Source organism: Brienomyrus brachyistius, chromosome 3 (genome assembly GCF_023856365.1).
Source record: "Brienomyrus brachyistius isolate T26 chromosome 3, BBRACH_0.4, whole genome shotgun sequence".
In the NCBI taxonomy this organism is placed as follows: Eukaryota; Metazoa; Chordata; class Actinopteri; order Osteoglossiformes; family Mormyridae; genus Brienomyrus; species Brienomyrus brachyistius.
Window position 1 is genome coordinate 12,877,916 of NC_064535.1, and position 21,371 is coordinate 12,899,286.

Below are 21,371 nucleotides of genomic sequence, written 5' to 3' on the forward strand. Positions count from 1 at the left end.
ACAAACCCCAGCCTTTCAACTCAATGGAGCCCCAATCATCGAACTAACATCCACTGGTTAATCCAGGCAGAGACAAAGCACAATGATTCCAATTTCTTAGCTCTGCCTCATAAAATCAAACACTTATAGTACCACGGCAAGATGGTAAGAACACTGTCAGCATGCTCATGAGCATCACAGAGCTACGGAAAATAGATGAAAATACTCATCTAGCTGTACTTACACTATGGTTGCCAAATGGCCTCAGTCTGTCAAATTATGACAAAGATTACAAACTACTGCTTGTTGTGACATCCCACTGGAAAAAAATTCTGGCCGACTTTGTATTAGCAAAAAAGAGAGCTTAGCCTCTAAAGCATCAAACTCAAAAAAACTTAAACTCAAAACTCGTGCAAACATACAGTGTGTCAGTGACATGGCCAAAATATTAGGTTTATCAGATGTAAATCATTTTCTCTGGGGTGGTGTAACAGTGTTACCTAATTCTAATATAAATTTTGACTGTGGAGAATTGTAATAATTCACAAATTTCTTCCTTTAATATCCTGTTCATACATAACCATGGTGCAAATTTTAAACCCTTCTCAAAATGACTACTTAGATATTCCTAAATTAATAATCTTTATTCATATAGTACTTTTCGTACATGGAATGCACCTCAAGCTGCTACCCAATTGGGATTAAAATATAATCCAAGATAAAAAGGTGATTGAAACTAGGGCACAATGCAATAAATCTAAATGGAATAAGCGAGATTAAATAAGAGCTAAACAAACATACAACAGAACATATAAAACAAAGGAATGAAAAGTAAAAAAAAAAAGTCGTCACTTTTAAAATATGAGAAAAAACAACAGATTAGTGGCTGATGTAAGTGGGATGGGTCAAAAGTTCCCATTGTGGTGTTCAGGGAGGTTTGCTTGAAGATGAGCTTAGATGTTGTGCAAGGATGGTCTCTGCAATGTGCTCCGATGAGCTGGTTCCCACCCACATCCCGGCAGGAGTAAAATTCCCCATCTTTGCCAGGTGTTTGAGATAAGCGTACGGAACAGGAACAGCTGTAATAAACTGACAAACGGCGGAAAAAATTATTCACGTTTTCAGACGACTCCCATTTCCACAACAAAATTTTCATACCTAGACACCCATTTCATACAAAGTGGTGACTAACCTTGGAAAGACGCGTCTATCAATACTGGATTTATTAGGAACAAACAAAACTGATTGAATACTGTAACGCATTACCTGCCGCATTACAAGATTGACATGGGAGACATGGACAAAACCTGTGACAATCTCCAGAGTGGCTCAAACTTATTTACAGCTTTTGGTTCCAGGAACTCGACAAACAAAACTACATTTTACCGTTAATAGTTAAGCAAGAACTGTGAGAAAAATGTGCACACATTGGATTACGACCAAAAGTCAAGATTTGTTACAGAAATTCCCCTTTTACCAAAAAAAAAAAAAAAATTAAAATTAAAAACTGTCATACAACATCATCCAAAAGCCACTATAATTTTAATATTGTCTTTATTAATCATGACAAAAAGAACATTCTAAAATCATGTTTTGTAGTTGTAAAACAGTCAATGGCTTCTACATAGAGTTAAACTGCAAATATAATTAGTGTATGGGAAACTGAACGTTGCTAAAATTTAAAATACATTTATGAGGAACATAAAAAAATATAATCTCTCATTTAAAGTATTCCATCAATTAAAAGATAATTCAGAATCGTTAATAGCTCCAAAAGCACCAAATTCTGAGAAGTACCTTAACAGAAAAACATTTAAATGATCCCATGAAAGAAAGAAAAATCAATGCTAACAAAGTTAGAGTAAGAAAAATAAAGTGCCAACATCTCTGCTTCAATCAAGTTGTACCTTAAATAGATGAAAATTTCTTCTAAATATTCAAATACTCAAAAATACAGAAATACCCACGAATGAAATTCAAATTGAACACAGGTCCCTTCTGATTTTTTAAATGCCTGCCTTTCGTTCCATCATTCTTGTAAAACATGTTAAAACATAAGCCATTAATTCTAGTTGCCCAGTGCAGGAAATATGACACACTTTAAAATTATTTCTGGTTCTTTGCACTGCGGTAAAACAGACTGACTACCTTTGGAATCACAAAAAACCTGTCAGGAATAAGCAAGTGATCCTAACATACAAATGTGACCCAGTGCTATGATCTGACGGTGCTGGGTTAGGCAGAGGAGGGCAGGTAATGCTCAAAGTGGTACAAGCCAGCTTCAGTTAGAGCAGAAATGAGGTGCATGGGTAATTCATGCCAAACGCAACAAAGAATGTAACTGCTTATCCAGTACTGATTCATAGTGTGTATATTACTGCAGGGAAGGCATTTTTAACCTAGTACACAGAAATGGTGGCTGGGTGATCACTGGCCATGTGCACGTCATTGCATAACAGAGGAGCTGAAACATCAGGTACCGTTATAACGACGGTGCAAGAAGTGAACATTAGCCGAGATGCTTAACGCAGTTAAGTCAGAATGAGTGGTTTTGTCTTTCATCTCATTTCATATCTCTAACTTCCCCCGGCGTCAGTCAGCTTCCTCGCAGTTGATTTTTGTCAGGTTCCCAGACAAAACGCAAAACCAGACAGTCTCTCCTGACCTTCTGTTATGGTCCTGATATCACTGACATGACTGCTCAAGTCCCAACGCTGAAAATCCAGTGGGTGTGGGACGAGGCCACACCATTAACATCAAGTGACCTTGAAAGCATCGTCTGATCGGGATCATCTTGGTTGTTTCACATTTAACCAGAAATAATGAGCGTCTTGGTGCAATTTCCTGGACATAAAACTCAACTGTGGTAATATCTGATTAGTGTTTAACAGTTCAGGCACCATACTTTCCAACTGGTCCTGGTCCTTGCTTATTTGGGAAGTCCAGCTATGGGGGGAGGGGCAGGAAATCTCAGATGGTGCTGAGGAGCACAGCGGTGGTAGGCATGGATGGTTGTGAGCTTTGCAGACTCCTTCAGCCAGAGGTCCAGCACCATCAGAAACTGATTGAAGAGTGGAGAGACTCAAGCATCGTCTGAGCTTCCTCATCCTACAAGACAACAGCACCAAGTCAGCGCAGTCACACAGCAAACCCCCAATATCATGTAGGTTAAACAAAGAAGAAATGGACATCAATATCAATGGAAAAATACATATTGGAGTCAAGTTGTGAAACTGGGTATTGTTTCCTACGTAAATTTGTAGATCTGGCCACTTTTTCTGCCATTTCGACACAAATTTCTACACAAGAGACCTTCTGTGTTTCAGGCTGCAGTTCCAGTGTGGGACAGTGTAGCATTCATCGGTCGCACGCTTTGGAATTTTTCAGAATGCAATATGGCGTTTGGTTACTATTCACTTACTGTCTCATTCATACTGATGATTTGGACATACTGCTGCATGACACATGGCATACTATATTTCGACTACTACATAGTAAACAAGTAAGCAATTTTGGATGCACACAGCGTCACTTCTAACAGAGGTATCGGCATGCATGGTGAGGGACGAGGACCACATTTCATAAATGCCAACCTCTTTGGAAAGTATGCGCAGCGCAGAAGCAGCCTCACACATTCTTCTGGCCTCCTGCATCTGTCCAAGGTCCTTGTAACACTGAGGAAGGAACAATTATGCATGAATATGAGAGAAGGATGGAAATATACTTTCAAAATTTAGACTACATTTAAGGGGCAAAAATGCACTAGAATGTAAGCATACATTCAACTCCTCCAGAAGAAATAGGCAATTCAATTGCACACAGCAAGAAGTGAGTAGGATTGCATGTAAGAATATTAATGTGTGGAATAGAGAGAGAAGAAAATCGACCAGGTTTCAAAAAAACTCAACTAAAGGCTTCGCTTACCTTAGCTATAAATACGTAGTTGAACTTCGAGTATTTAGGTTGGATTTCCTCTACCTGTCGGCCAAAGTAAACATTCATGACAAAACAGCAATGACTCGTGGGTATTTCTGGATGCAGAACTTTGAAGGACAGTTCAATGATTCATTCTGGAAAGAAAATAAACTGGAATCTGCTTGGCTGTGTTTCATCATCAAATTTTATATTCAGTGGTTGGACGTGCATAAAGCAACGAATGCAGGCAAGATATTTAGGGGAGATTACATTGGAGAAACCCCAATCACATTCATTTCCTTCTCTAAAAAGTCAATGGACCACATAATTTCTTGATGCATCAGTGATGCCTTCTATTTCAGCAGTGAAACATTTATATTCTTCATACGAAAACTGAACTCCAGACTGGCAGGTACGTTTCACTTGCCCGTTTCAGATGAAACAGGTTTCCCAACCATGAAGCGATAGAACGGAGAAGGTGATGAGGTTCTTTTCACAGCACTTGTTGGTTCTGGCTTCTCTCAAACACCAAGCCATTGCTTAACAATTGATACTGATTGCAAAAATATACAAGAATCACAGAATTCTTTTTGTTTGCTCCCAGCAAAAATGACATGTGTGATTAACTTGTTCACAAGGATTAGCGAGAAATGAGAACGTCTTGGGAGACCCAGATGGTGTATAAGATGCAAGGATGTGTTCATTGAAGTCAGGCGGCTTTGTCAAGCTCCTTAGGCAAAGCATGACAAGTCACAACACAAACCACTTACATAAAACCCATGGCAGAAATGCACTAGACGTGAGGAAGCATAACTCGTATGATTGCTGGCCAGAAGCAATTTCATTTCTTTATATAAACAAGCATAACATTTCAACAAAGCCCAAAGTCTTTTGGAAATGTAAACAGTCCGGGCTTAAAAATGCAGTGCAAAAGGGTATTTATCTCGACACAGTAATGCACAGACTGGGTCCCGCTATGCACTGCCATTTGTGGGAGATAGCACAGCTTTTGGGGCACTAAATTAGGTATGTGAGAACATGCAAACACATGCACTAAAGCAAATCACACAAACACCTAAATTTACAAGCAGATGCACGTACACAAACAGATAGGACAAAAAAAAACAAAAAAAAAACAGGAATGCACGGGATAAACATGTCAACAGACCAACATGCATCATCATGGTTTTGATGAATGCTCATCACTAGAAGAGCATGAGTTTTAATGGTAATATTTACCACAGAACAGCTGCCTTTTCTTCTGCTGTAAGGTTTATAACCTACGTGGGTTCAGCACCCAACCAAACAAGACTTCGCAAGGCACCAATGCCACCGGTCTGTCTGCGGCTATCAGGCATGTCTTGTTACATAAAAAACACCCAGCATGACCAGTATGCAAGCATGATACCTTGAGGAAGTTCCGCAAAGCGTCATGGACAGTGGCACTGGGAGGCTCTCCAAACAATGTAGCTGCTATTTTCCTCTCTATCCAAGACAGCTGGGCCACCTGCATGCAACCAAACACCTGAGGTTAGCCATTCTGCATTCCACACAACAAACCATCAATCAGTGACTCTGTTGGTATATAAACAAAATGAAAAGCATTTTAAAATAAATAGCATTAAACCATATACCTACAGAACAAAAAGGACATCGCGAAATCAACCGGTCATCTGCAAATTGGCTCAAATTACATTTTGATATTGATAGAATAAAGGGTTGTTATATATTTACTCAGCTGATAATTCTTTAAAGATCAACTATTTTTGTCTACATATAGAGCCGAATAGTTGACAAAGGTTATGACCTTTGGAGTGGCTACATCTAAGGCAAACTCATTTTCTTAAGCACCACGTTACCTTGCTGTACCCCTGAAACACCCGCCTGAAACACCCCAGCAAAAAATACCTGCATAGGGACTAGAACTGTGCTCAAATATAAACAAAATCCCAACCCTTAAGACCAGTACTTCACAACCTACTCCTCGGGGGGCCCCCGAATTCACGTTTTTGTTCTTGGTAGGGAGCTGGGAGGGAGCAAAAACACGGACTGTCTAAGGAATGGATTGAGAGATACTGCTTTAGATAACAAGAAGTAGGAGAGAAAGTCAATAATGAAATGGGCAGCCCCCTAAGAATGACATACTCCACTGAAGTCACTATCAAATGAGTCTCTGAACACGATGTCGGAATGATATTCTGGTCAGGAAATGGGGTCTGAGGGACCATCCATGCCGATAAGGGTGACGAGGATGCCTGTAATTACATAATCACATGAACCACTAAGCACATGAAACCGGGACCCACACATGGTGATTCATCTTCTTGAAGGAGTGAAGTGTTTGCAAAGGTGAACCGGTAACCTGTGCCATGACAACCCCCCCCCCCCATCCCCCAACCCAATCGCTAAATGTTCCAAGATGAGAGCAGAAGTGAGGGTTCCAGGTCTGACGTTCAGTGGAGTAATTACAGGTGTCCTCATCATGATGTCACTGCATGGCTTTTCCAGGAATTCCAGTGTGTGACTGCACAAACCTACCCGGTGTTTACAGAGAAGCCCCTCGAAGCAATTACACAGATAGAACTCTTTACAACATGATTAGTAGTATGTGTTTATGGTTTGTTCGTTCCATCATCCTGAGTGACAAGGCCGTTCCGTTTGACCTTTGCCACAGAAGTCAGTGCGTGAGAAAGCAAGTGACATCACAGGGAAGACGATGGAAACGACCCTTTCCTGTTTGATGTAGCCTGGAGACTCTTTAAAAGCAGACTGAAAACATGTTTGGTCCCCCGCTCGCTACACAGGTTATATCGTTTCTCTTGGAAGTGTTCTGCAATGATGGCAAAAAAAACGTTACATCGTTTGGCAGCATAACCAAATGAAAATAATTCCTTTCGAAGTGGACTTCCACTACTGTATGTCCTCCAGGGCATTTGTTCTCAGTTCATATTGCTTTCAAAACAGGTGATTTTTGTTTATAAACAATCTAGGCTTAAATGTGACTATGTTGCAAATGGCTCTGAAATCAGAGGCCTGACAACCATGCACTTAACTGGAAAGACTCATTTTAACATATTAATTGTTATATTTTTTAAAATGCTTTAAAATTAAACGAAGAAAAATAGCAATGATATCTTGCCTTTTCCCTCCATCAACTTCCCCGTGAGACTAACTGAATGGATTGATTTTAGCTGTGAATGCTGGGATTCTGTGTAACATTAAAACCAAATGTGTCATGCTGTTTGAAACCAGGAAGAAATATTATTGGTGGCTTGTATTAAAAATCTTTAATGAAGCCCTAATTTTAATGCACAGTTTAAGCATATCAATATAAATGGCACTTTGTTACTGAATATCTCATTTTAAAAAACCATCGATATACAATCTAGCTACCGCCCAGCCCTAGCATTAGCAATGTTGAAATTTTTTTTGTATCTTTTCCACAGTTTTAGTCACTTACAGCGTAGCACCAGCGGCCCAGGAGATAGTAGGACAGGGGATCTTCAGGATTCAGCTCTATGGCTTTGTCAAGGTGATCCTACAAAGCAGAAGGTAACAGTGTCACTGTCCCACGCGCAGTGTGTTCCTCCGCGCTGCCTGTCCTGTCCTGCCGGAGAGTTCCCCCAGCTTCTCAAATCACACATGCACCAGTCTCCCTCACCTGTCTGTCGTGCATTTCTCCTCTCTCCCCTACTCCTTCTCTCTGTGATTTAAGTCCCCCCCCCCACCTGTTGACAGCTTGCTTCTCACAGAGCTCCACACACAATCGCACTGTTTTAGAAAAGCCTGACGGGTCATGCAAGCCGTACGTGCAGAGCTTGCATCCGCCACGGTTATGCAACCCACCGACACTACAGCCACCACCGCTACTGTTGGCCCAAGCCAGCGGTGAGAGGTTTGGTGGGCTAAGCGTCTGTAACCGCGATCGGAGCATCTCTGCTTCGAGGCCTGGCCTCAGCAGAATAGGCACATGTCTGTGGGCCCCTGATCAGAGCCCTTAATCCCCAGGTCCAGGGATGCTGCACATGGGCTGACCAAAGCTATGGAGACCAAAATGGGGTAAGCAAAGGGAAGAATTCCAATGTACATGAACTTCAACTTAATCTTTTATTTGCCATTTAATTATCATCATCATCATCATTTGACAGATAGAGGCTAGCAGCCAGTCACCTGCCTGACCTGCTCCCATCTAACATATCCACTATCATATTACTCGATTAGATCCCAGCAATTGCTGCTCCATAAGCGACTCTTGTGGGCAGCGGTGGCCTAATGGTTAGGAAAGTGTACTTATAATCGAAAGACTGTTGGTTCAAATCCCCGAACACCAACGTACCACTGAGGCTCAGGCCAAAACCTCACAAAAAACATTTTTGATTTATTTCTGACTTGGCGGTGGTCCAGCTTTACCCTGCTGTGTGAGACGACCTGCTGCATGTCAGCACTGCAGCACTGAACAAGCACTACAATATTAAAGGGCTGACATCTGAAGCATATTTGTTTATCTATTATTGCTTATTCTTCTCGCAATGCTTACAGCATGATCAACATGCATACAGCATTATAAACATGGCTATAAATATTTATGAAGATGCATACCACATTATAGCCATGTTTATTATGCATTATGAATGCCTTATGAAGCTCATTAATGCATTATAGATATTGGTATAATGCAATACAACGCGTTCTTAATGCTTATACTGACCATTATAATGCATTATAAAGGTATCTATAGTGTATTATAGATGAGAGCTTCATAAAGCATTCATGATGCATAATAAACATGGCTATTATGCATTATGCCTTTATTTAAAGCCATGTTTATAATGCTTTATGAATGTATTATTTGCTACAAATGTGTTTATAAATCACTAAAAACATGGCCTTAAGTAAAGTGTTACACTATTTTCCTGCTGGATGCAGATGGTTTGCACGTTCGCAGCGTGAGAAACCCAACGTGCGTAAAGTGCAGCGCCCCGCAGCCCTGAATGCCGGAGCAGCGCGCCTGGAGGCCGCCTGGGCATGCCATCCGGGCACGTCGCCCGGGCACGCCGCAGCACCATGGGGCCCCCTCTGGCGTGCGTGCCTCCCCCTGGCCCCTACGCCCCCCCCCAAACCATCAGACTAAACATCAGTGGGGCCGCCGCAGCCGTCTGGGCTACACACCGGCAAACATGTACCTTGAAGAGGTAGCCATTCTTGATTCTGTTCTGCACGGATTCGTAGTCCGACATGAGTCCGCACATTATGGCGTACCTGGGGAAGACAAGGGGGGGGGGGGGTGGGGGAGGGACAGAGGGCGGGAGAGGGGGAGCTGAAGGGGTTAGACCAAAACACTGAGTGCTGTATCCACGTTCATTCATGTGTATTATTCTATGGTACAGCATGAATGAGCGCTTGTGTGCAAAGATTGCGTAACAGTACATTGTTCCTCTCAGGTACATTAGCCACCCAAACAGGAGGCTATAAAATGATCGTTAAAGAGAGTCAAATTTATTTAAGATCCTACCGCACATGCCCAAAGACACAGACCATACATGCAGGCTGTACCTCCTGTGTATGTGTGTGTGAGGTTAGGGTTACACACAAACACACACAGAATACAGACTGTACTTCCCCAGTCTGTTTGTCTTTTGAGCACCTGTATGCCCTTCCAGCCTGCATCAATGTGCCAAATTTCTCATATTTTTTTACCTCCATAAGACATATAGTGGTATAAAGTAAACACACGGATTTACACGCCACACTGAGGGGTGGGCAGCCAGCGAAACACATGAAGACATCCGACGGAAAAATCCCAGCAGCAATTAGCAGAAATCACAGACCAACGCGTAGAGCACCAATGCCAAATAAGCATGCGACCAGCATTTCCGCAACATGACACGTATGCGATACATAACTGAAATAGCTGCTCGGAGTTTCATATCACCGACTGTCTCTCACCAAACCGACAGCCTGGTGATCCGAGCTGAGATCTTCTGTTACTAAACCATACAGCATAGAGGATAGAGGACCTCCTTATGAAAGAGTATCCTGGCGTGAGGACGGGATTTAGCAAAAAAGCTAAGCGAGATAAGCGGCATGAATGGAGACAGTAGCCCCCCTCTGTACTGCAGCAAGTCACTTGAGACAACTGGATCACCTTGATCAAAGGCCTTTCATCACCAGCTCGACTAATCCTGCTGGTACTCAGAGTCAAACACACTGACAGGGTGCAAACACCTCTAATGAATGGAAGGGCAAGGTGAAAAGGTCAATGCAGGGCTGGAGGAGGAGGATAGAGGGTTCTAATGTGTTCCCAAACTCGCTGGAGCCATTTTTCCTTCCAGTACACGGCTGTCAGATTAAAACCTAAAAACGGGCGTGAAAGAAAAACAGTGAAGCCCTTTATCTGCTGAGGTTCTTCCTCCTTGGCACAAAAACACCATGCTGTCATCTTTCACGCAAACTCATGCTTAAGATTAGGACGAGGTTAGGATGCAAAACTCCTCATCCTGAGGAAGAAAATCATACCACTGAATACCAAAACCGCTTCCATAATGAAACTAAAAACACTTATCGAAATGGTCACTTTGAACAAGTAATTAATCAAATAAGGTACGAGATAATGTCATTAAATAATAAAAAAAATACTATGAGAATTGAAAAGGGAATTGCAGTACAAAATATACAGTCGTGAGCTTGGTAACAGGCAACAGTTCAGCCCAGATACACGTGCAGATTTACTGAACGCAAGTGCACACTGGAAACAAAACAGGAGAGTACTGGCACTTGCCAGCGATTTGCCAGCATTTCTGCTGACACAGATTCACACGCTGATCTCCTGGGGTCGATGTCAAGATAACAGCGGAGAGAAAGGATGCATGGATACACAGACGTGGCCGCTTTCCATCTTCGGTTGAGAAGCCTTTTGTTGCTTTAACAGGACAGACGTCTCCTGTTACGGAGCAGGCTTTCCGGTCCAGCCACAGTAGGTCAATCGTCTCCAGCTTCACCCTGCTGGCTGGCTATACTGTCTGTCGTCTCAATCCATTCATCGTTTAGGCCAAAGTAACATCCAAGAGAATCACAAGCAATAAGGCAGTTAAGGGGGCCGGGGGCCAGGAGGTCATAGGTGGTATGAGTGTCGGTAGACTCAAGAAATGCTTAAGATGGTAAGAGAAATCATAATAAATAAATAAATTGGTATTCAAGCTTCATGAGCATTTATAGAAAAAAAAAAAATACATTTCGCTGGACAGACCCTGAAAGCATGATTAAGCCTGGATTCAGGGAGAACCACTGACATGTTCTCAAGTACTGTTGGTTGGTCTGTAAAGTCCACTAAATCACTGTTCCTGTGAAGGGGGAAAAGGAGGTGAGACCCTCTGGGGATAACCTGCAAACACTTTCAGTTCTTTTGCTCCACTATAAGACGAAGAGTCAGCCGTCATCTTGCAACCCATCATCTTTACAGTGGCCAGCATCCCTCGGCTGCTCTAAAATCCCCACCTAATTAGTTCATATATTTGGTGACTGAACAAGTCATCATTCTTGGGCAAAAGCAAGGAGCTACCAGACAAAGGGAGGGCAGGTGCTCAAGGCCAACCTTTAAAAAAGGAAGAGGAGGAGGGGTACACTAGCTATGCATATGGTTCCACAATCACCATTTTCTAGAGCAAAATTTTCCATATTCATTATCATGAACACAGCAGTGATTAAGTTTCACGATCGTAAATCATTTTTAGCCGTGTAACATGTCAGAGAGGGATAATTCCCAACATGCAGGTTGTCACTGTATCAAATGTCACATGACCCTGGCCATGCGGCACAAAAGCCCACTTTAAAAACACACCATTAAATCCTCATATAATTAAGCAGCAGAACTTATGAATAAAAGTGTGGAAACATTATCATGCAGGTGTAAACTTCCAAGCAGGATGACATAAGCAGCACTGCAGTCATTTACGGAAATGGTTACACTGTAGGCCCACATATGACATCAGTACCTCACTCCCTCAATGCATCATCACTGTCATCACTACTGAGCCCCTGATCATACCAGGCTGAGGTCACAGGCCTCCGCTGTGATATCAGCTACTGCTGTAGGAAGTACAGACCCCTCATCTACAACCATCTTCTTACTGTCAACATGCACTAATCTCTCAGGCAGCAGTGAGGCACGACCTGAGCTGGCTGCCAGCCCAACGGGAGCATACAGACCATCACTCCACGCTTACCAGTTTCCCCAGCGGTTAAATTAAAAGTTTACTTTCAAAAATGTTGAAATTGCTCTTTGCTCTGAAAGTACATTACAGCCTAATCCAAGTATCAATGCTCAGGTGAACTGAAAAAGCTCTATTCTTCCAAGGCAGAATTCAATTAAATCTCAAATTGAACATAAGAGTTATAAAATAAAACACTAAGAGGGGAAGGTACAGTGTCTTCCATGACGTTTGGGACTAAGATACATTTTTCCTTGATTTACCCCTCTACTCCACAGTTTCAATTTTCAAATCAAACAATGCAGATGTGATTAAAATGCACAGACTTTAAAGTTATTTGTGTACATTATGGTTACTATGTAAAAATTACCTCACTTTTAATTCACAGTCCCCTTCATTTCAGGGCACCAAAACGGTTACTGTGTATTCCACTTGATCTATTTCCTCTTTTCAGATAAGGAAAGATTACTTCCTCTAACAACACACTTTACCTTTACAATCCACCTGAAATGGTAATCAGGTAATAATTGCATAATACACTATTTTTACACCAGCTGATATACACACATAAGCTTCATCTCAGTCCATACAGACCTCACACTTGTACATCACCTTTCGAAACACTATACATATCATCCTCCTTTGCAAAGCAGGAATTTGAAACAGTTTCTTAGAAAAGATTATCATTTTTACTTGTCATAAATTATACATACTGATCTGGAAGATGAATGTCAGACAGACAGAAAAACAGAAAAGCAGCAGAGCCCAGGACAATCTCTCATTTTTCCAACTGTAAAATGCTATCCATTGACGTAAATGAAGAACTGAAGACCAATGAAACATCTTCCTTGTATAACTTAGTAAAGCTACAATATTCTTTGCATCTTGAAAGTACAAGGGGAGCAATAATTAAAAAAGGCAATACCTCTGTGAGAAACATTCAATAACCTCAAAATATAGCTTGCTCATTTATTTTGTCTATAGTTAATCAATTTTAATGGTTTTAAATCAACAGTGCCTGCAATTTCAAGACAACAAAGCCAAAGAACTTCTTGTTGAATCAGGCAGGATAAATGCATCACAACACTTGCAGCATGGCCCTTGATAAGGATTTCTGTTGAACCACTAGAGATCAAGCTACAGTACAGGACTTCCACAAATGTATTGTGGGAATTGCTGACCTCAAAACGCCAACTCTGTCCCAAAAGTGCTACGATGCCCTATAATAATGCTATGGGATAATCACTGGGTTTAATCAGGCCAAATGACCGCATGTTTCTTGAAGTACTTTTTGCATGACAAGCAGACATGTTGAAACTTGAAAAAACACTTCAAACGAAGGATGCATACATCCTTTACAGTACTCATATCCTGTTAAACAATGACTGGGGATGGTGTACACCCCTCTGCTCAGGACAGCAGGTGGAACTGAGAGGGCAGTTGTCATGGTGTACCCAGCAGAGGTACTCTCCCATTACATGGCAGGTCAGGTTGGGGAGCATGCACTGGTGCAGTGTGTTTCCAAGCCCATCACGCAATGAAACGCTTTGCGATCCCGGTTGATGACGCGCCCCCCCCCAGTCTAATCCCACGCTCTGGAAATGGCCATCTCTCTACCAACGGCCAGGCATTACGTGGGAGTCCCTGCTCCAGCCCCTCGGGTCCTCAGCAATGAGGATCCTGTGAGCCAGATTGCCCTCAGGGAATCACGCCACATGACCTTAGTGCTGTAACTGACGCTCCTTCAAGATGCAGGTAATTTTGGTGAGCATCAGGACAGCCTGGAATCAGGAAGGGTACCTCCAGCAATTATTCAAAGGCCAGCATAATGAAGACACTGCTACAGGGATTTCAAATATCATTAAATACAACAACTGTTAGACATCTTTTTTGGTCATGAATAATGTAAGAGCTGTTGCAGTGGTGACCAGTTACATCACACCATCACTGGCAGCCTTTAAGCTGTATAAAATATGTAAGTTCTTAAAAAAAAAAAAAAAAAAAAAAACTCACCTTAATTCCTGGGCTGAGTCACTGAATCTTGCACCCTATGTCCATACCCTGTATTTATTTTGTATAGGACTGCATGCTTGTTCTTGTACACATGTGTGTGTGTGTGCGCATGACCAGGAAAGTAAAAATAAATAAATAAAACAGGTATGCATCACGTTGTGGGGACATTTGGTCCCCACAAAGTAAGGTATACCTGGACCACACGCACACACATGCGCGCATACACACACACGTGCGTGCACGTATACATGGTACCATACTAGAGAACAGATAAACTTATAAACTTTGCTTTTACACTGACGGTTGTAGTTCTCCAGTCATAGTGAATATGAACACTGTATATGAGGGAAGGTGGACATATTATGCAACAATCTAGGTGTGAAACATTTTAAAATAAGGGCAAATCGCAGACTTACCATTGGTGACATTCGGCAGATGTCGGTGTCACCGCGACAGCTTCACTTCCAATGGATTTTCCTGCAAGACACGACGGATAATCCTCAGCACCACACAACACACTAGTTATTGCAAAGGTGTTACCAATTAAAACCTACCCAGTGAGACTTCTTGTTAATGAACTTAACTTAGAACAGCACTTTTAGAACTACAGTTTGGGTTTAAATGTATGACTAAGTGAAATGAATGTTTCACATTATTGGTTGTTTCCAATTTGATAAATATTTTTCATAAACAAACGAATAACGTGATGATTTTTGTAAAAAAAAATTAAAAAAAATATTTACTGAATTAAGCAAGGATCCCAAGACTTTCTGTGAGCACTGCATGGAATTTTATTTATACGCTCTGCAAAAAAAAAAAAAAAAAAAAAAAAAAAACCAACACGTCCTCAAATACAACAGAAATAAAGAGAGACAGACTGCAGGGCCCACTCTTCGTAAATTGTGGGCAGACTGAAAGGAGTCTGCAAAGAACACATCAAAGATGGTCAACCAAGGAGCTTTTCTCTTGTCTCACTGAGAGTGAGACCTGCACTCTTAATGCTTTGCAAACACCGTTTACTGTTACTCTAAACAGGGATGATTATATTACAGTATTTCAGTAGTGCCCCGTGACCACACATCTTTTACAGTATTTCTCTGAAAGACCTAAAGCTAAAGGATAACAAAATGCAGAAGAGGTGGGGATCAATTGGGGTTTATGGTTCATGACCTGCGTAGCACGACCTGCAGTTTTGAAATTAAATTAAAAATAATTGTACAAGCAAGATGATAACCTGATAAGTTCTGCTTCTCTCTAACAAGAAATCATGGGCTCCACATATCTGCTTGCATCATATCAGTTCCACATGATTGCGAATTTAGTCTAATATTCCAACATGATGCACTAAAACTTCAGAATGTGGTATGTTGCAATGACAGGCATCACAGGGCAAAGTGTGTTTTATTGAATTCACCCAACCTGCGGTGACAGACACTTATTCCGATTGAAACATGACAAAAATGTTAAAAATCTCAGGCTTCTACGGATACCCACAGAGGAACTGGCTCAGTCAATGATAATTTATGTGCAATCCCAGCACATGACGCATTTCCGTGGTTATATAAGGACAGGAAGAGGCTGGGCAGCTCCTCTCACCCCTGGGAAAAGTGTGTGTTTGACTGAAGCCCCCACATGACCAGCCTCCCAACCCACAGGTGCGTATTAACCACTTAAAGCACCACGTTTGCATCGAGGCTCCTGCTGTGAAACTTTTTCGCACTTAAGAGCTTAAAAGTTCTCAGGAATTTATTACCTACAATTTACCTGGTAAACCCCCTAAAGCACGTTTACAACCTTGAAGTGAAGATCACAAAGAAAACGGAGGTGAAACGTGCCCCTGTTCACATCCTGGATGAGTTAATAGAGTTTTCATACCACGCAAGCAGCTAAAGCTATATTCATGGCGAAAACTAGATTAAATATAAAGGTAACAAAAATTTTGGTAACACTTTAAATGCCCTAATTTTAGTATATTTTATATATATATATATATATATATATATATATATATATATATATATATACACACACACACATACATACATACATACATATACACATACATATATATATATACACACACACACCTTCATAATGCATTATAGCGCATCCATAAAGCATTATAAATGTGCCTATAAATAGCCATTATAAAAAGCATTGTAGCCATGTTTATTATGCAATATGACTGCTTAATGAAACTATCTACAGTGCACTATAGATACCTTTCTAATGCAGTACAAAGCATCCTTAATTCTTATACTGACCATTATAATGTATTATAAAAGGTATCTATAGTGCATTATCAATGACAGCTTCATAAAGCAATCATAATGCATAATAAACAGCTATAATGTGTTATGCTTTTTTACATTTATATATTTTAATATTTATAGCCATGTTTATAATGCATTAAGAATGCAATATAATGTATTATGAATGTGTTTATAAGTTACTGAAAACATGGCCTTAAGTACCAAAATGATGAATACTGTAGGTGCGCCCGTGTGAGTGAATGGTGTGTGAACGTGCCCTGCCTTGCACCCATAGGACCTGGACCCCCCACGACCCTGAATAAGATAAGCAGTTTCAGAAAACGGATGGATAATAATAAGCAGTGATAGTACAAGCACAACAGACAGACAGCATTGCGGAGGTTATCCAAGTACGATTCTAAATAAGGTGCTTTACATTGACTTGTCAAAAACTCTAGAACAGGGGGATCCACAGGCTGCATGAGGTTTCACAGATACCGCAGCTACAACGAAGCTGGCTTACCGGCCTCCGCATAAACTTTCTTGTCCTCGAGGCTAGTGGCCATATCATGGCAGTCCTTGTACGCCCGAGCCAGACGCCAGAGAAACTGCTCATTCCCTCCAAACTGAAGATAGAGGACCATGAATTAACCACCTGCCGTACAAGTCATGCATACAGCAGCAAGCAGACCTCCTCTCTGAAGACTGCTGTATACAGTTTAAGATGAAACTTCAGGTAGTGATTCTGAGCACAAATGTATATGTTAAAACTAATGGTGCTTTTCCACTGGCATAGAGGAACCGACCCATGCCCAAGCCATGCCTCGGAGAGAGTAGTCAGAGCACAGTTCCAGCTCCACGGCAGAAGGGTCGGCTCTGTAAAGGTATTGCCAGGTTTGGAGAACGACAGTGTCGTAAAACTGAAGAGATGTTTATTTACTGTTCACACGGTGTACATCATGATTTACAATGTGCAATTATTATTATTTTACAGTGTGCTAATTTCCATTAGCATGTCTGTGAGAATCGCCATGTTATGCAAGTATCAAATGCTACCGGAATTAGCTTTCACTTGCGTAAATTTGCTTTACTATTCCGTGCAGCTGTCCCAAAGGGCGCTTTTCCACCGCACCAGGTACCGTACTTTCGGTACTTCCATAAAGTGCCAAAAGTATGGTACTTCCTTTGTGTCGGTTTTCCACACGCGTAAAAACTGGTCCCGGTGCCAAATGACAATATCAGTGACCGCCCCTGACCGACATCATCACAAAGCGCAGCGCGGTATTTCTTTCGCTGAATTTAAACATGTTATTATGATCCTTCACTTTCCTGTAGGCCTGCTTAAGTTTTTTTTATTTTCAAGCGGCATTGTTCGGTGTTTCGCGTGTCCCCCATTTCTTCCGAGCGGCTTGCTATTACGGCAAATACTTTTTTATTTCGAGTCGTACCATCGAAATCCCGCTGGATTAAAGCATGTGTTTGTCCATCCTTCCATTTTACTTTTTTATATTTTTGTTTCTACTGCTTTTTATTTTGTTTCTCGATGTTCAATGTGTGTTTCAAAAGATGCTGGTTGTATTTTGTGTTTCAGCAGCAGGCTATTTGCATAACCAAGCGACAGCAAATACATTTGCCAGTCCCACCCCAAAGTACCGAAGTACCAAAAAAGTACCCCAGCTGGTTTAGTACTTTCGGTACTGGTACTCGACCGGAAGTCGATGTAAAAGCGAAAGTACCAAAAGTACCCTGCTTTGTGCGGTGGAAAAGCGCCCATAGTACTTTGTGAAGTAGGAGGTAGGAAATTTTCAAGTTCCGAGTTTTTGGGACTGCATTGTGATGTGTGGTACTACTAATAATGAATAATATACAGAATATGCACTTTTTATTTTATTGGTTTATATTAATGCTTTTGCCTTGATCGCGGCCCTTAACCTTCAGCTCCCTGGGCGCTGCTATGGGTCGCTGCCCTTTGAGGTCAGCTTACTCTGACCTACAGAGAGCTAGATGGGGAAAGCGTAAAGAGAATTTCCCCACAGGGATCAATAAAGTATCAATTAATTACTATTATTATAATTATCATCATCATCATCATTATGCGTGTATTTTAATATGCAGAGTATTTGTATGTGTTGAATCTGTTTGAAGATTCTGTCTTTATTATACTTTGTATTTACTATTCAGGAGACACACAAAATTTCATTTGTGCAATGACAATAACAGACATTCTATTTCATTCCATTTCATTTCTTCAGATAATTCATGCACAGAACACCGGGTTCTCCACGCATTTCAACTAATCAGAAAGGTGATGATGCAATCAGCACAGTTTAGCTACGATTTTGGCCCTGTCAGCATGGGCACAGTACAGGTATGGCTTGGGTATGGCTCAGGTGTGGCTTGCATACTTCTCATTGGAAAACTGCCAGCTCACAGTACAGGTCGGTATGGCTCGGTTCTTGGTGTCAGTGAAAAAGCACCATGAGGCTTTGAATAGATTAAAAACATACTAATCACACAGTTTTCTGTGATTAATCGTAATTAATCACACATACCACTGAAACTTATAAACATCTATACATTAAATCTCCAAATGTCAATGTTTTCACAAAGAAACTGAAAAGGCATACATCACATGCACATATACTGCAATTGAAGGCACTCAAAAAAATCAGACACATTCCAGCCACATTATCAATCTAAAATCTAAAACCTAATTTGGCAAATGGCTCTAAAACAGCAGCCTGACAACCACTGAAAATGCAGTTAACATGGAAGATCTTAAAATGTTATAACACTTCAATTAAATTAAAAAAACTATGCTCTTTTTATACTATGTATGCCTGTCTGGCAACTCTTAAAATGAGACAAATGAAGCATCATCAGCGTCCTCCTGAGATGCTAAATGAATTGTGTGGATTCTGTGCGACATCATAAACTCTCATGTTGTTTGCGACCAGAAGAATATTATATAATAGGTTTGCTCATACTGTTCTCCCACTGGGTATCAAAACGCATTAATTCAATCACAGAAATAGCGAAAAAGGAATGCAAAGCTTAAAATGTTATAAATTTCCCAGCCCTAGTTAAAACACAGACATCGTTGCAAATTTAAACCAGAGAAAGTGATCGGGATCAAGCCGAGACCAAACCGTGTTGAAGTTTGACACGACTTTCTGCTGCCCGTCACCTCGTCCTTCATGTCCTCCAGGGCCCTGAAGCCCTCCTTTTTCTCTGCATCTGAGCCCTTGTGAAGACCATCCACCCTCTTCAGGAGAAGGCTGAGCTTGTCCGCCACCCCTCCGGCGCGGGCTGGCACCTCCTCATCATCTTCGGTGTCCGTGTGCGCAGTCACATACCTGGAGGGCAACAGAAGGGAGAAGCTTTGTCATCGCATCCCATCATGCGGGGCACATGGCATGGAGATCCGTCAATGAACAGCGACGAGAGGATTCCACGACACAGAGACGTCAAAGCCGGGTCTGAGAACTAAATAAGGTGCTTTACGTGGGACCAGAGAGACGTAGAAGAGAAAGAATCAATTAATGTTCCTGTTCTATTACAGTCGACACAGTAAATGAAGCCCAAACTTCTACATATTTATTAGCTAAAAATGTAAATATCATGGGCAATGAAATATGTGACCATTTGTTATTCAACGAGATTACACAACTTCTGCAAAGCATTGCTTATTCGGCAGCCTTTATTTAAAGTGGCAGACAATTGACGAAGCCAGTCCGAGTCCCAGTTCCAGAAGCAACAGGTGTTAAGGGTTTTGCTCAATGACCCAACTACAAAATCACTCTGCCAGCTACAGGATTTCATCCAGCAGCCATGGACATTAAACGCTAATCCCGAGAGTCACACGCCGGCCCCTGCTACATGCATGTCCTGAAGATGAGGTCTCCTGTGCCGAAGCTGCACACAGCACACTGTGCTATTCCTGAGCAGGACTATAGATCCATGCCTCAATCGGCCCGATAGTCCATAGACTGACTCGTAACTGATGCACACTTTCTCCCCAAAGTGACTCACCTCATCCTACATTCTTCCGTTTTCTAGAACTATCAAATGCCCTCAGTGAAGACAAGGGCTCACCCACCCCAAACCAGTAAGTTTTAACCCCCTTCATAAACTACCTTATGGCCCTGACCATCATGCCACCTGCTACGGGATGGAGCAGAACATTCAGTACCTGAATTATACCTGCCAAAGAACACTGCAAACCATGTGCTTCACACAGTAATTATTGCTTAATTTATGTGTCAGTAAAAGATGTGACGTCTCATAATGGATATTTAAAGGGTTACTCACAGAACACTTGGAGGCTTGTTTGTTTCAAATGCCTCCTTTCAACTAGAAGTGGTACTATAACTACCTCAGGTCACACCGGGGGAGGGGGGAGAAAAAACATGACACAGTCAAGTAAATGAAAGACTTCGGGGGGGAGATGAAAACACGAAAGGGATCTATTAACTCTTGGCAGAAGCCGCATTTGCGTCATGAGTGGTTGGAGAAATGCCTAGAAGTGATGGTTTTTGAGGGGAGCCGAGGAACTTGCTGGAGGCCCAGGCTACGCCCATCGATCCGACACCACCGTGACATTAAACACTACTCACCCTAATCCCAGGAGGAAAACAATGATGCTGAGGGAGAAACAGGATGACAGACAGGCTGCCAGCCACCTGCAGGCAGATGGGCTGAAGCTTCACCATGCCGGACGGCCAACAGCAAGATAACGGCTCGTCCTGCAGGCCGTCAGGCCGAAACTTCACCATGTTGGATAGCTAACAGGAGGATAAAGGCTCGCCCAGCCAGTAGGGGCACAGACGATTGAATTCAAATTAAATCCAAATGAAAACCATTCAAGGCAGAGCAGATTCAGGCAGATGAGTGACCATGCATCACACAAGTTTCCAAATGGTATTCAAGGACAAAAAAAAAAAAAAGCCGTAATCCTACAGCCAACAATGCACATCTGCTTCAAATGGGGTCTCCAGCCTCAAAG

At 41.8% G+C, this 21,371-nt stretch overlaps 1 protein-coding gene across 6 annotated transcripts in view; it reads right to left on the reverse strand.

Moving 5' to 3' along the window:
- Positions 1-1,516: 1,516 nt before the first annotated feature.
- Positions 1,517-21,371, reverse strand: part of LOC125738730 (regulator of microtubule dynamics protein 2) — a 33,115-nt gene continuing 13,260 nt past the window's right edge. For all 6 annotated transcript variants that reach the window (XM_049007970.1, XM_049007969.1, XM_049007971.1 and 3 more), the window contains 9 exons: positions 19,554-19,722; positions 16,890-16,992; positions 14,531-14,591; positions 9,078-9,153; positions 7,355-7,432; positions 5,303-5,401; positions 3,904-3,957; positions 3,573-3,653; positions 1,517-3,087 (listed from right to left, as the gene is read on the reverse strand). In XM_049007970.1, the coding sequence (XP_048863927.1) occupies positions 3,034-3,087; positions 3,573-3,653; positions 3,904-3,957; positions 5,303-5,401; positions 7,355-7,432; positions 9,078-9,153; positions 14,531-14,591; positions 16,890-16,992; positions 19,554-19,722 (775 nt within the window). In that variant the 3' untranslated portion in view covers positions 1,517-3,033. The remainder of the gene's footprint in view (positions 3,088-3,572; positions 3,654-3,903; positions 3,958-5,302; positions 5,402-7,354; positions 7,433-9,077; positions 9,154-14,530; positions 14,592-16,889; positions 16,993-19,553; positions 19,723-21,371) is intronic.